The sequence below is a fragment of the Cajanus cajan genome, chromosome 5 (genome assembly GCF_000230855.2).
Source record: "Cajanus cajan strain Asha chromosome 5, NIPB_CcT2T_4, whole genome shotgun sequence".
Lineage (NCBI taxonomy): Eukaryota > Viridiplantae > Streptophyta > Magnoliopsida > Fabales > Fabaceae > Cajanus > Cajanus cajan.
Genome location: NC_138521.1, coordinates 63,266,507 through 63,282,327, shown reverse-complemented (window position 1 = coordinate 63,282,327; position 15,821 = coordinate 63,266,507). Strand labels below are relative to the sequence as shown.

The 15,821-nt window shown below is 32.1% G+C and overlaps 2 protein-coding genes across 3 annotated transcripts; both read left to right on the top strand.

The window, feature by feature from the left end:
* Positions 1–1,167: 1,167 nt before the first annotated feature.
* LOC109808171 (bifunctional purple acid phosphatase 26) lies at positions 1,168–6,207 on the top strand. Of its 2 annotated transcripts, none has more exons than XM_083075634.1 (10): positions 1,168–1,313; positions 3,513–3,686; positions 3,786–3,986; positions 4,330–4,441; positions 4,531–4,757; positions 4,845–4,983; positions 5,076–5,296; positions 5,410–5,531; positions 5,643–5,804; positions 5,973–6,207. In XM_083075634.1, the coding sequence occupies exons 1-10, from the start codon at positions 1,293–1,295 to the stop codon at positions 5,998–6,000; spliced, it is 1,407 nt and encodes a 468-aa protein (XP_082931760.1). In that variant the 5' UTR covers positions 1,168–1,292; the 3' UTR covers positions 6,001–6,207. The 2 variants fall into 2 exon arrangements, with proteins under 2 accessions (XP_082931760.1, XP_082931759.1); XM_083075633.1 differs by lacking the exon at positions 1,168–1,313 and adding an exon at positions 2,329–2,664.
* Positions 6,208–8,333: 2,126 nt separating this feature from the next.
* Positions 8,334–14,913, top strand: LOC109808023 (bifunctional purple acid phosphatase 26). The gene is made up of 10 exons (XM_020370821.3): positions 8,334–8,494; positions 9,291–9,519; positions 9,698–9,898; positions 10,107–10,218; positions 10,391–10,617; positions 11,757–11,895; positions 12,999–13,219; positions 13,363–13,484; positions 13,685–13,846; positions 14,672–14,913. The coding sequence occupies exons 2-10, from the start codon at positions 9,346–9,348 to the stop codon at positions 14,742–14,744; spliced, it is 1,431 nt and encodes a 476-aa protein (XP_020226410.1). The 5' UTR covers positions 8,334–8,494; positions 9,291–9,345; the 3' UTR covers positions 14,745–14,913.
* The last annotated feature ends 908 nt before the right edge of the window (positions 14,914–15,821 follow it).

The following is a 15,821-nucleotide window of genomic DNA, read 5'->3' as shown; positions in this document are numbered from 1 at the left end:
TACTGTCAAATCAGAGCAATGCACCTATGTATTGGCCGTTCAAGTTTCACTCATGCCACACTCTCATCCTACTTAAATCTAACTAAGATTTTCTTATGCCACAATCTCAAGTTATCCCATTCCATGCATGTTCTATAATTATATACTATATATTAAAAAATGCTACTATTAATAAAATTTGCTGTCCATAAAAAAGAAGGATTAATCACATATGGACTCACGATATTTAATAAGGACCTCATCCTCATGGTCCATACCATCAAATGCACATGTGCATTGCCCATTAAAGTCTCTCTGATGTTTTTGTAATGGTATGATGTGAATTCCAAGTGAGTATCATTTAAGTTTCAACTAATCATTAAATGAATATCGGTGTTTGATTTAAATTCTTTTAACAAATCATTAACTCATTGATTGATTAGTAGTCATGAGAGTGTTATTTATTCATAAAAAAATTTGAGTTCCGTGAGTAAATTTTCTTACATTAATAGAATAATTTATTAAAATTATTATAACTTTATTTAAATTTTAATCTTTAAAAAGTATTATAGATACAAAATTAATGTGAAGACAGAAATGTTAAATAATTCTCAAAAAGTAATTTTATGGTATGTTGACCGTGTTGGCCTCACGCTGCAAATGTGTAAAATATTAATTTGAGAAATTATGTTTATACACAAAGTTGGTCTAAAAAAGTACATACAAAAAAGAAAGACGAACTATTAAGAAAAATAATTGATATGACTTAAAAAGGGGGATAGATAAAAAAGAAGAAAATATCGGAGATATGATAAAGGATAAATTGATTTGGAACCATACACTTGTTTCCATCACGACTCACGAGGGAAATTAAAAGGCAAGTTAGATGAGACAAAAAATAAATAAATAATAATTATAATATGGTATCGTTTCGAAATAAATAATAATATACAAAAAAAAATTATATGGTAATTTGTATAATAATATTATTTTTCTATCAATTTTTTTATTATAAAATATTTATTAATAAAAAATTGACAGAAAATAATATTATATAAATTATGAATAATTTTATTATATATGTATCGTTTTATAGATTTAAACCATATTCTGATGGTTGTAAAAAAAAGAAAAAAAGAAAAAAACAATATTCTGTCCAGAGAGAAGAGGACAAATGAAGTGGGTCTGGTGCATCAATGAGATAGAGCATAGAGGCACGTGATGAAAATTATTGGATCCAAATGCACCAACTTCTTCCCTTTTCTTTATAAATCAATCAATTGGTTTCTTCTTTTTCACCATCTTCTCAGCAAATGCTAATGCTCCATTCTAAGGTAAGCTAACTTATAGTCCCCTTCAAGCGTCATTCATTACACTTTTTCTCTCGTGATGGAATAAGTTCTATCCATGCAAATGTTGTGTCATGCTTAGCATTTTCATCCCTTTTGTTAAATTATAACTTAACATTATCATTCCATATCATGCATTAAAGAATGTATATAAAAAAATCCTTTAGTATATAACAAGGATGCATATGAACCAAAACCTAGCTTACCCTTGGATGATTTTTAGTTTTAAATATTTAATTTTAAAACTATAATCAACTTTGAGTTTTTAGTTTTTTACTTTTAGTTTTTAAAACTTATTATGGTTCTTATAATTTTTCTTTTAAAAGTAAACTACGTGAACCCCTTTTAAAGTTTTGTGAGATTTCATAAATATTTATTATATTTTTGCATTCTTATATTAGTCTCTTTGATTGTTTAAAAATATTACATTAATACCCTTTAAACATTATATTAACTTTCTTAATTATCGGAAAAATATTATACTGTAATCTAATCTTTTGTAATGGAGATTAATATAAACGTTAAAAAAAATATAAAGCGTTCAATTACATGAAATCTTTGGAGTGTTATGTAATTTGCTTTTTATTACTAAAGATTTGAGATTTTTCATGTGAGACTAAAATGAGAAAACTTGGGATAACGATGCAGCCCATAAGAAGAAGGAAAAAAAAACATTTACTTTTGAATGATACTTCATTGGTGGAGAGAAAAGAATTTAAGTACGAGGAGAGTGTAAGGACATTGCTGTTGAGGTCAAACCTTTATTTTTAGAGAATTTCTACGGTACCCTCTGTAAAAGAAGGGTACCGGTACTGTCGATGACGTGTCGATGATGTGTGATCCAAATCACTTATAATTTTATAATTATTTACAATTCAATATCCACGTCAATTATAATGAAATTCACGTTTTTTAATATTTTTTCAGAGTGTTTGCTTCGTGTTTCTTCCTCTCTTTTTTTTCAAAATGTTTGCTTCGTGTTTCTTTCTCTCAGCGGTAATGGTCCCCAATAGGGTTATCACAGGGCTTGGGAGGGGAACCAGTGAGGAGCAAGATGCGGGGTTTACCTCTCACGAAATTAGGGTATTCGGGGTTTTGGAGGAGCCAAGCCTTGCGTTCTTCGTCCCAATTGCGGATCTTGGGGCCCAGGCTGTAGGTCACGTTAGGGTTCAAGGGGGCTTGCTCGTCGGGGTCGTTGGGGTCGGCGTCGGAGCGGATCTCGGCCAGGATGCGGTTGGTCTCCTCCACGAGATTCTGGTTGACGGCGTCGGCGCCGGAGGAGCCGAGGTTGACGCCGATAGTGCCGCGGAGGACGAGGATGTCGTCAGAGACAAAGGTAACCTTGGAGGAGTCATGGTCGACGGTGGAGAGGAGGGAATAGTGGAGGGCGGAGGAGGAGGGGAGGGAGGAGTGGTAAATGGCTGTGGCGAGGGAGTTCAAGAAGTAGGGAGAGGGGTTGAGGCGGAGGGGAGGGGAGGGGAGTGGGAGATGGAGGGGCAAGGGAGAGGTGGGAGACGGAGGGGAGAGGGAGAGGTGGGAGACGGAGGGAGGGGAGAGGAGATCGTATAATTATAAAAATATTAATAAAAACTTAAAAATAAATAATGTAAAAATTTAAATATAAAATAATTTTTATTTAAAAGGTTGACATGGCATTTGACATGGTATTTAGATGATGTGTACATATACACATTAACTACAGTACCAAAATCCCTCATTTATCAAGAGTACAGTAGCAATTCCCTTATTTTTATCATGAGTTTGCACCAAGTCACTCAAGCCAATCCACTTTGCCACCTACACTTGAATGGATGGGCCAAAACGACAAAATGGATTGTGGAAAAAAGACTAGGACAAGGTGAAAGTAAAGAAGGGTAGAGAAAAGTATATAAAGTTTCTACTTTCTAGTAAAATCTTAAAATTAAAATTAAAAAACTTTGTTTTTATCTTCAAAAATGAATTGAATCATTTTAATTCTTTTATCCAAATAGAATTCATTTTCAAATTTAAATTTGAAAAAAATCTAAAAACTTACAATTAACCTAAACGGACTTAACTTTCTTGGAAAAAAAAAAGTTTTCGGTGCTTATACGCCTTTATTAGTTACTACTGTGTTTCTGAAATTTGAGTTAAAAAAAAGTTGGGAAAAGTAAGAATGAGATTCATATGGATTCTTGTTTGCAGATGCAGGCCATGTTGCTCAATTTAGTTCTTGCTTCCTTTGTCTTCTTGAGTTCTATCAAAGATGGTAATGCAGGAATCACTAGCTCTTACATTCGGTCAGCGTTCCCAGCAGTTGACATGCCCGTCGATCATGAAGTATTTGCAGTTCCAAAGGGTTATAACGCACCACAGCAAGTAAGTCTTTCAAAAATAACAAGGTTGATTTTATTATCTATTCGTTCATAATATTATTTAATGAAACTCTGCTGCATTGATTAATTCCACGTACTGTAGGTGCACCTCACGCAAGGTGACTATGATGGAAAAGCAGTAATCATCTCATGGGTGACACCAGATGAACCAGGGTCCAGCCATGTACAATATGGCACATCAAAGAAGAACTATAAAACTAGTGCGGAAGGCACAGTTGCAAACTACACTTTCTATAACTACAAGTCTGGCTACATTCATCATTGTCATGTTGATGGCCTTGAGGTAATTGTTGGTCAAATTAGGAGAGTAGAATTGTCATCACTGGCATTGTATTTGCAATGTCAAAAGTAAAATAAAATCAGTTGAGAAATGAATTCTATATAGAACAAAACTAAAATATATTATTCTAAGTGTTGTAGGTGTTGTTTTTATAAGTTTCACTTTACTAATATGCATAATAAAGGATTTCATTATATGTTTATGTATATTATTAAGATAAAACTCTGATTAAAGAATAGTATACATATAAATTTTATCCTATACAATATGATTTGGTTTTTTCAAATATTCACTTATGTATGTAAAATGTATTCTTTTAGTTTATTCAACGATTTTCCCATTTCAGTATAACACAAAATACTACTACAAAATTGGAAGTGGTGATTCTGCTCGAGAATTTTGGTTCGAAACACCTCCGAAAGTTGGGCCAGATACTCCCTACAAATTTGGGATCATTGGTAAGTTGTGTATGAGGATTTCCTTTTGGCTTTATCAGCCATGGTGTTTTTTTTTGTGTGGCTAGCTCTTATGAATGAATAATTGCCAGGTGACTTGGGGCAAACGTTTAATTCTCTTTCGACCCTTGAGCATTACTTGGAGAGTGGAGGACAGGCTGTGTTGTATGTCGGAGATCTTTCTTATTCTGATGAGCACGACGCGGAGGATAATGGTTTACGTTGGGATACATGGGGGCGATTTGCTGAAAAGAGTGCAGCATATCAGCCTTGGATGTGGAATGTCGGAAATCACGAAGTAGAGTTTTTGCCTGAAGTGGTACACTACTAACTTAGTAACTTATGCTGAGAATTAAACTTGATATATATTCTGTTGCAATATTTAATGTTAATGTTGTTGGTGCAGGGAGAAGTTATTCCTTTCAAAAACTATCTTTACCGATATACAACTCCTTATAAGGCCTCCAATAGCAGCAGCCCCCTCTGGTATGCAGTCAGGCGTGCCTCTGCTCACATAATTGTACTATCCAGCTATTCGCCATTTGGTAACTAATCTCCAATTCATATTCTTTGCATGTTGAGTTTTAATTTATATGGTATGTTTTTTTATAATAGTGATGTTTGATGATGATAACAGTCAAGTACACGCCTCAATACATATGGCTTCAAGAAGAGCTGGCGCGGGTTGATAGAAAGAAGACACCATGGCTCTTTGTGATCATGCACAAGCCCCTCTACAACAGCAATGTGGCCCACTTTATGGAGGGTGAAGCCATGCGATCAGTTTTTGAGAGCTGGTTCGTCAAATACAAAGTTGACGTCATCTTTGCCGGACATGTCCATGCTTATGAAAGATCAGTATGTTTATCTTTTTCACTTTCTATGCTCATCTTCATACATTTGACCATGTCACAGTGTCAGTGGATTAATAAATATTGTCATGTGTTGAATTTTCGTGTCCTGCTTTTCAGTACCGATACTCCAATATAGACTACAACGTAACAAGCGGTAGAAGGTACCCTGTACCTGACAAATCAGCACCTATTTACATAACAATCGGAGATGGAGGAAATCTAGAAGGTCTTGCCTCAAGGTAAATTAAACTAATCATTTTCTCAAGTGTCTATTTAATCTTTATGAAAATGAGGTTAATATCCATATATGATGTAGGTTTTAATTGTATTTGTATGGGTTGGTGGTGCAGTTACTATGATCCACAGCCAGAATATTCTGCATTTAGAGAAGCCAGCTATGGACACGCGACACTGGAGATAAAAAATAGGACCCATGCTATCTATCACTGGTATCGCAATGATGATGGCAACAAAGTAGCAGCTGACTCTTTAATACTGCATAACCAGTATTGGTACGTACTTCACTCCACAGGGAAAAATATGTTATTATCTTGCTGTTATGATTTATATGATGAAAATATGACATTGCACTTGCACAAATGTCATGTATAAATCAACGACTTTTGATATATTATTCGTTCAGAGGGTAATTCAAACATGTTGAGTTCTTTGTGATACAGGAAGCAATCGGGGATGGAAACAGAATGAGAGTTACTGATGAGAAGTTGCCAGCATTTAGCTAGTAGGAACTTGAAGCACTCTGTAATTTGGTGTTTCGAATATGTAGTTCTATATTCTCCGAGTTTGCCAAATGAAGGTCGTAAGAAATGGTGCTGTGTACTTGACTTCTATGCTAGTATTCCACGACGATAATAAATATTAAATAAACTTTCTTTTAGCAGGAGAAAAAAAAAATTGAGATCAACATATTAATTATCTGTTCGTATCTATTTGTAATTTTTTAAGCGTGAATTATTATGCTGCAATTTGCGTGATTCAGTTGGTATTATTATGAACAGACACATCCATTCATAAATTATTAGGGCATAAATTTAATGTTTTTTTCACAATAACTATCATTAGAGTTAAACTGTATCCATTTGAACGATGATGTATGTACGTGTGAACATATGATAAAAACAATTATACATCCAATAATTTGTGATTTACTTGGTATTAATTATTTGTTCATATCTATATATTTATAAAGACATTTTTTCTTCTTTAAGTTTTTTTTTTTCAATGTGTCTCCAAAAATACTATTAAAAACCTATACAATACGATTACGATGTGTTATTATAAAAATAAGGGAGTTGCTACGCACCCTCAAAAATGAAAGGGTTTTAATACATTTTTCTATGTAAACTCATAAAAATTTTTAAAAAAATTAATTTAATTATAAAATAAATAATCTAAATTATATTTATAAAATAAAAAGTAAGATAAAATTAGAGATTAAAATTATAAGTTTTCAATAATATTATAAAATATTAAAGAAAAAGAAAAAATTAATAAATAGTAGAAATAAAAAGTTATTAAAATTACAACATAGAAATTCAAAAATTTAAGACAAAAAGAAAAAAAAATATACTTAAAAAATTATTAAAATTAAAATATAGAAATTCAAAAATTTTAAGTGAAAAAATAAAAATATACTTAAAAAATTATTAAAATTAAACTATTTAAATATATAATAATATTATTCCAAATAAATTAGAATATATAAAATAAAAAAAATGACTAAATAATTTAAAAATTGAAAGAATAAAATATCATAAATATCATTTAAATAAATTACTAAAAATATAAAATATAAAAAGTTGTACCAGTACCCTCTCAAATAAGATGAGTATCATAAAATTTCTCTAAAAATAAAATATTAGAAGCAATGGTAAAAGTACTAAATATATTTTTTTTAGGGGAAAAAAAGTACTAAATATATTAGAATTTGATTAAATATATTAGAATTTAATCAAAAGTACTAAATATATTAGAATTTGATTAAAACATACGATCGATAATGTAAAGGAATAATATCATCACCCAGTAATTAAATATCATGTATCATAAAATATTTGACTTTTATAATAATTATTTTAAATGTTACAAGCGAGTTATCTATTATGGATTGAACGTGTACATATATTTACCCAATCAAAATTAAATTCAAAATATCATACCATCTAAATTCAAAATAATAACTATTATCATTATTTCTGTATATTGCTAGTATTTTATTGTTTGTATCTGTAGTGTGCCAAAATGGATGAGTGGCATGCTAAAAGCCAATAGTTCACTAATTCCTTACATGATCAGAACAATGCACTTACACACTGGCCAAGATACATGAATCAGATGGATAAGGTATTTAAATGTTTATATGAATTTAAATATTATCATATTAAATTTTTTTATATTTTCCACAAATAAAACATATAACATAAAATGAATTATTATGTTTTAAATAATTAAAACACATATAATATAGCGTATTCAATGTGCACATAAACACACTAGAAAAACACTTTTTAAGTGAGTTTTTTCCTAACTAAAAAAAGAAAATGTATATTTGTTTTCAAAAGTATAATAAGCTTAAAATATAATATATTTATGAATAAATCAAGTGTGAATATATACAAATTTGTAGAGTGTTAACCACATATTTTCTAACACTTTTATTAGAAATTTATGAGTGAAATTCATTGAATAACAAAAATAAAATTTTAATTTCTATACATTATCATACAAAATTTTATATTATAAACCGATAAAAAAAATTAAATTATTGTTAACTTGACATTTAAAATAAGATTACCGCGTATCTAATTTACATATTTACTGGTATATAATAAATGATTCAGTTTTTACAATAATGGTGTAAAAAGAAAAAGGTTTTACAATTATAATTACGGTATTTTTGTTTTGTTTGAAAGGAATAATTAGCATATCTAATTTAGATATTTAGTGATTAATTAATTATGGATGGTGAAAATAGGGTTACAATACATGATCCATCACGTGGATGAAATGATTGAGATTGGAGAAGAAAGAGAAGGCGACAAAGCATGGGGGGCATGCATTGAAATGAATGAATGAATGCACCAACCAACCTCTTCCCTTTATAATCAAGCAATTGAGTTGTCTTCCTCTCTTCAATCTGGTTGCCCTATCTTCTTCGCAAATGCTTCATTCCAACTGCAAGGTAAGCCTCTCTCTCCCTCTAATTTATCACTATGCCCGCAACTAACGGAAGAGAATACATTATACAACATGCTTCGTTTTGATTTATCAATACTCGTTCCTTTATTACTTGTTACACTTGTTCTACTCTGATGATGGGATCTCGCTTCAACTTCTGTCATAGATAGGTCAAAGCCAACGTTGTTGCATACTTCACTAAACATTTTTCTTATATTTTTTTAAATCTCGGATTTCGACCCGTTAACCTGACTCCGCCATACCATACCATACCATACCATACACTCGCCTGTTTTTGATCGTAAAGGATGCATGATGGATTGTTATCAGTGGGTGGAGATGTTCAAAAATCAAACGGGAATTAGGATTTGACTTGTGCAACTTCTCCTGTGTTATGATTCGATTGGATTTCCATTTATGTGCAAAATGTTTGCTCATGCTTTAAATTGTTTTCCCTTGAATCACTAGGTCGACTTAGTGGTTGAGCTGGAGATAGTAGATATAAGGTCTAAATTTGGACATTGTTGCTGTCATTGTAATTCCTACGGATCAGGAAAAAAATTTGATTGCCCGTTTAGACATCATATTCGGTGGATTCACACATGGAGAGAGCAAAGCTAATATGAGCGTGAGAATCTTTTTTAATACTGAAAAATGTAACCATAAATCAGTGAGAGAACATTGGGATAGGACAATGGAGATTTACCTTGAAATAAGTCATTTCGATTTTGATTACATAAAAAATTGTAGCATATTGTTTGTATAGAATGAATGAAATTCATTGGGATTCTTAAATGCAGAGGATTAGGACTCTGTAGGTTAATAAAGTCAACACTCATACCGCTGGAAAGAAGGATGCAGACCATGTTGCTTAATTTTGTTCTTGCTTTCTTTGTCTTCTCGAGTTCTATCAGAGATGGGAGTGCAGGGATCACTAGCTCATTCATTCGGGCAGAGTGGCCAGCAGTTGACATCCCCCTTGGTCATGAAGCATTTGCAGTTCCAAAGGGTCATAATGCACCTCAACAAGTAAGTCTTACAAGAATAACAAAGTTGAATTTATTATCTATTCGCCAATAGTATTTAATGAAACTCGGATAAGGATCCTACTTCTCGGCAACCAAATTGGACATGTGAAGCAGTTTCAAATTCTACAGCTATTCTTTTATTCAATGAAGCTTTGCTGCATTGATTAATTCCACTTTAGGTGCACATCACACAAGGTGATTATGATGGAAGAGCAGTAATCATCTCATGGGTGACCCCAGATGAACCAGGACCCAACCATGTACAATACGGCACATCAGAGAATACATTTCAAAGTAGTGCTGAAGCCACAGTAACAAACTATACTTTCTACAAATACAAGTCTGGCTACATTCACCATTGTCTTATTGAAGGGCTTGAGGTAATTGTTGATCAAATTACGGCAGTAGAATTGTCTTTATTGGCACTATATTTGCAATATTAAAAATAAAATCTATTGATAAGTGAACTCTAATGCAGGATATATAATATGTTATCATTTTTTCAAATAATCATACATGCTTGTATAATTCTCATCTTGCTGGGTAGAATGTGTTCATTTAGTTGATTAATTGATTTCCCCATTTCAGTATAAGACTAAATACTACTACAGAATTGGAAGTGGTGATTCTTCTCGAGAATTTTGGTTTGAAACACCTCCAAAAGTTGAGCCAGATGCTCCCTACAAATTTGGAGTCATTGGTAAGTTGTCTGTTTTCCCACGTTTGTTCTACTAGAAATTATATTTTTGTATCTGTAATTGTAGACTCTTTCTATTTTTAATTCACAAAGTGTCTATCAGAATTTCCTTTTGCTTTGATTTCCCATAATTTTTAATTTTTCTCACAAATGGATCATTGCATAAACATTGCAGGTGATTTGGGCCAAACATTTAATTCACTTTCCACCCTTGAGCATTATATACAGAGTGGAGCACAGACTGTCCTGTTTGTTGGAGATCTTTCTTATGCTGATAGGTACAAGTACAATGATGTTGGTTTACGGTGGGATACTTGGGGCCGATTTGTTGAAAGGAGTACAGCATATCATCCATGGATATGGTCTGCTGGAAATCACGAAGTAGATTATATGCCTTACATGGTAATGCACTAACCTGAATGTGGCATGTGTCTTAGTTATTCTTGTTTGTACTAAATCATCTATCATCTATAGAACGAAATGAACTCATTATTTCGTGGACCAATAAAATAATAAACAACCATCATGGTTTTAGCTTTCCCTTTTCTCTTTTTGGAATTGGAAAGTATAAGAGACATGTGCACTTTTTATTCTTCTTAACTACTATGTATAGAACAGAATGGTTTATTCCTTTTATTGGTTTATGCATGCTCATCTGCAAAATATGACTTAGCTGACTTTCAGCTCCATCAAATTATTTGGTTTGAACTAGATATCTTCTTTTATATGCCATCATATTATTTCTGTAGTTTTAGAGCAAATTCCATACGATTCCTTTAGAATTTTGTTTATAATATGTATTAGAAAAAATTCAAGCTCGACATCAACTAATAAAACAAATAAAAAGTATATAAATGAAGGGAAATTTTTATCTTATAAGCTGGTTTTTTGTAATGTTGAATTAGGTTCATAACCTATTTTCTAGGATGATATCAAAGTTACCATAGATCCGCTAAAAGGGTCACTCACCATTTATATATGCACCAAGCCAAATAGTGTTGTGCATGAGGGGTGTATTGGAGAAAACCAAGCTTGGCCTATCCTAGATCATTAAAAAGGATCACTTATCATTTATTCACTTATCAAGCCCAATAGTATTGGAAAAAACTCAAGTCGTACATTGGCAGGAGATATGACAAATAAAAAGTATATAAGTGAAGGACAATCCTCACCTTATAAATTGGTTTTGTAGGATTGAGTTAGGCTCAAACTCTATTTCTAAGAATGTGTAGCTTAAGATACCCCAAATTTCAAGTGGCAAATAATGCATGTTTTGTACAGAAAAAGTAATTTCCTATTTAGTTGGTGAATGAGATCTCCACCAGAAATAGGATTGAGTCATTTCATATTTCAAGTGGCAAATAGCATATGCTGAAGAAAATATTCATGAGATTTGTTGTAAAACTAAGTTGACTTTTGAGAAGTTTCTTTCAGTTTCAGATGTTGATCTTCTCCTGTTGCTTATGATGAAAAATTCATACTCTTTGCATTTAAAGTTATAAACTTGGTTCTGATGTTCTTAAATAAATATGCTTGATCAGGGAGAAGTTGTTCCTTTCAAAAACTATCTTTACCGATATACTACTCCTTATTTGGCCTCCAATAGCAGCAGCCCCCTCTGGTACGCAATCAGGCGTGCATCTGCTCATATAATTGTGTTATCCAGCTATTCGCCGTTTGGTAACTAATTTCGTCTTTATCTACTTATCAAAATTCCTTACATGTTGATTGACAGTAGTACTATTCTATTTCACAATTTTAGGTTCTCATATAGCGTTTCATTGCACTAAAAACTTTGCACATTGACATAATAATGATTCTTTACTTAGGAACAGAAATACATAAAAAAATGCTATTATTCTTGGTATGTCTTTGTTTCTATTGTTAGATGAAACTATACAAGATGTAAAGCAAATAAGCAATACATAGCCAATGCTATTTCTCCTTCACGGCAGAAGTGTCTTATTGAATACTGATTACTGGTGCTATTTGGCACGGTTGACATTTTGGGAAAAGTGTTATGAATGACTTCTTAACCAATGTGGAGAGGATAGATATGAGTTGGAGAGAAAAAGTTGTTCTATGAGAAAATAATGTTTCACGAGAGACATTTTACTTTTGTGTGTTGCACCAAAACAATTTCTCTACTTTTCAGCATTTTCCAATGCTTGCTAATAGGGAAACAGAAATGAAGAAAAGGTTTCCTAAATACAAGCAACATTGTCCTGTCAGAACAGGGTACCAGCATTCTGATGTCTTGGGAAAAGAACAAAAAATAAAAGAAATTCCACTTCTATGCCTTAGAGCTCAAGTGCAAGTTTGTAGTTAAGAATGGTGGAGACCCAGAATTTTGATGTTTCTAGGACTTAAGAATGTTAGATATTGTTACTGAGAGCTGTTTCTATTTTGGTTGAATAGTCACTGCCATTTATGTGTGCTTGTCAGCTGCCATGTTTTGTTGAAGTGTATTTCATTTCTTTTAAAAGTTTTAGGGTTAAGTATGTTTTTAGTCTATGAAAATATTATTTTTGTTTTAGTCCTCATTAAAAATTTATTCACTTTTAGTCCCTAATGTGATTAAAATAGTGTGGTTTTAGTTCCTCAACAAACCATTTTCAAGGACTAAAAAAAGGGTCTTGTGAAGTATAGGGACTAAAAGTGAATTTTTTTTAATAAGAACTAAAACAAAAAATAGTGATATTTTCAGGGACTAAACATATTTTTGCCAAAATTTTATGTTTTCTTGTATGGTATTTTTTAATAATAGTGATCTTCCATAACAGTGAAGTACACACCTCAATACACTTGGCTTCAAGAAGAGCTGAAGCGAGTTGATAGGGAGAAGACACCTTGGCTCATTGTGCTCATGCACGTGCCGCTCTACAACAGTAATGGAGCTCACTATATGGAGGGTGAAAGCATGCGATCAGTTTTTGAGAGCTGGTTCATTAAATACAAAGTTGATGTGATCTTTGCTGGCCATGTCCATGCTTATGAAAGATCAGTATGTTTTTCACTTTCTTCTCAGTTATTATGCTCCTGGCACAAGACCAGTACACCACCAACTTTGGCAATATGGTTCTTCTGTTTTGTCATCTCATGTCCCAGTGGATTCTAATGTGTTGAATTTTTCTGTCCTGCTTTCAGTATCGATTCTCCAATGTAGACTACAACATAACAAGCGGCAACAGGTACCCCACACCCGACAAATCAGCACCTGTTTACATAACAGTCGGAGATGGTGGAAATCAAGAAGGTCTTGCTGCAAGGTAAATTAAACAAATCATTTTGTCATGGATAGGCAGTTAAAAAGGATTATCTAATATCGTATTTTTTACTATTGTTATCTTGGATTTCTATTTAATTATTTATAAATATGATTCAATCCTCGTAAGGGGTTAATATCCATAGTTATCGTTTGTCAAAATGTCTTGTCATATAAGTTTTAATCCTATCCTTGGTTGTGCAGGTTTTTGGAACCTCAGCCAGAATATTCTGCATTTCGAGAAGCTAGCTATGGACACTCCACGCTGGAGATAAAAAATAGGACCCATGCTATTTACCACTGGAATCGCAATGATGATGGCAAGAAAGTACCAACTGACTCTTTCGTATTGCTTAACCAGTATTGGTAGGTTCCCTCCACCTTTTCCTTTGTCATAGCTATCAAGTGACAGGGAAAAATGTCTTTATCTTGCTGTTCTGATGATTTAATTATAAGATTGAAAGTTGTCCTTGCATTTGCACAAATGGCAAGGCACAAAATATAGACTTTCTCTTCCACATGCATTTTACTGAAGATAATAATGGTAGAAGTTTAAAATCATTACGGACTACATTCCTATATAATAGTGAGGGTTGGTTTGTGCGGCATTTTCTTCTTCGTACTTGTTGGGATGAATACAAAGAAACTTCCACAAGTGAACGTTTGCTTATCTGGTGCACGACACACACCCAAAAAAAAAAAAAAAAAAGTGCTCAAAACTTGAAGCTTGTTTAGCACATGCCAAATAACTCTGCTAATAGATTACTACAGTAACCTGCACGCAAAATATTTTGGTTGACAAGAATAACAAGATGTGTACTACATACTACTTAGCATGTAATATATACCTTGTGCAAAATATGCATTAATATCTACTAGTCATACTGATTTCTTTGGTATGGGTTATTTTTGGAGAAATATTTTTTTTTTAAAAGGTTCAGTCAAGACTCAAGAAACCAACAAAAAAGATTGCTCTCTAAAATAAACTAAATTAAGCATATTGATTTTTAATCCTTTTCTAGTCCCTTTTGAAAGAGGGATCAAGGCATTGAACCTGGTTAAGAGTAGCTCGTAACCACTTTTATTAAGAGATACATAAATCAATGATGCAATTTTTTGTTATTATGTTTTTTGATACACACACATTCAAAGAATAATTGTAACACGGTTGAGTTCTGGTAATTCATGCAGGGGAAGCAATCGGAGAAGAAGAAAGCTGAAGCATTTTCTATTGAGAGTTGTTGACGAAGTTGCCAACATGTAATTGGAACTTGAAGCACTCGCATATATATAAATGCCCCCCCTATGAATGTATGTAGTTCAATAGTCTCCGAGTGAGGGAAATGAAAGACGTTGGAAATGGTTCTATGCGTATGCTTGTATTGTACTATAACGCTACTAAGTATTAAATGAAGAAAAAAAATTAAGAACAAGATCATGGTTGCAGCGCAAATGATGAGATATGGTAGCAGTTACTATGTTTTACATTCCTTGTATAATTTTACATGATTTTTGGTTAGAGGTAGGAGGAGGGATTTTTAAATTTATTTATTTTTGTATGATTCAATTTTTGGGAGGGAAAGGGAGGAGAGGAAAGGGGAGTAAAATTCCTCTTAATTCCATTTTAAAATATTGAGGAGATGTGGAGAGAATGGAAGGGATTTTAAAATTATTTTAATAATTTTAATATAATATTTAAAATATCTTTATTTATGTTATTAAATTTAAAATTATAAAATTTAAAAGTAAATTAGTATTTAAAATCTCTCTTTTTCCCACATGAACTAATTTCCTTCTTTAAGCTAAACAAACCCTTAATTCTATTTCTCACTTGAACTCTAATTCTCAATGTTTCTTCGATTTCAAAAACAACTTCAATTCTCAATGTCTCTTAAATTATTAGTTTGATCATTTACTCTATTCTTATCTTAGGATTAATTATTCACCCTTTTTACTAAATTTAATTTTTGTATTTCGTTAGATTAGTTCCAGAATCAATTCATTTATGCAATTAAAATATAATGTACGTTGCATATCTTGTGATTCTTGTCGAATAAAATATTCTTGAACAATTATTTTTCTCAAAATAATGTTCAATGACACTCGAGTATAATGTACATTACATAACTCTTGACCATGTTAGAGCACAATTTTATTTTGTGCAAATATAACACCACATCATACAAAAGTGGCATCATATATATATATATATATATATATATATATATATATATATATATATATATATATATATATATATATATATATATATGCATGCGTGTGTGTAGGAAGGATTCATTTACTCCAAGAGTAAGTCTATGTAGACTTATTTTGTTTAATA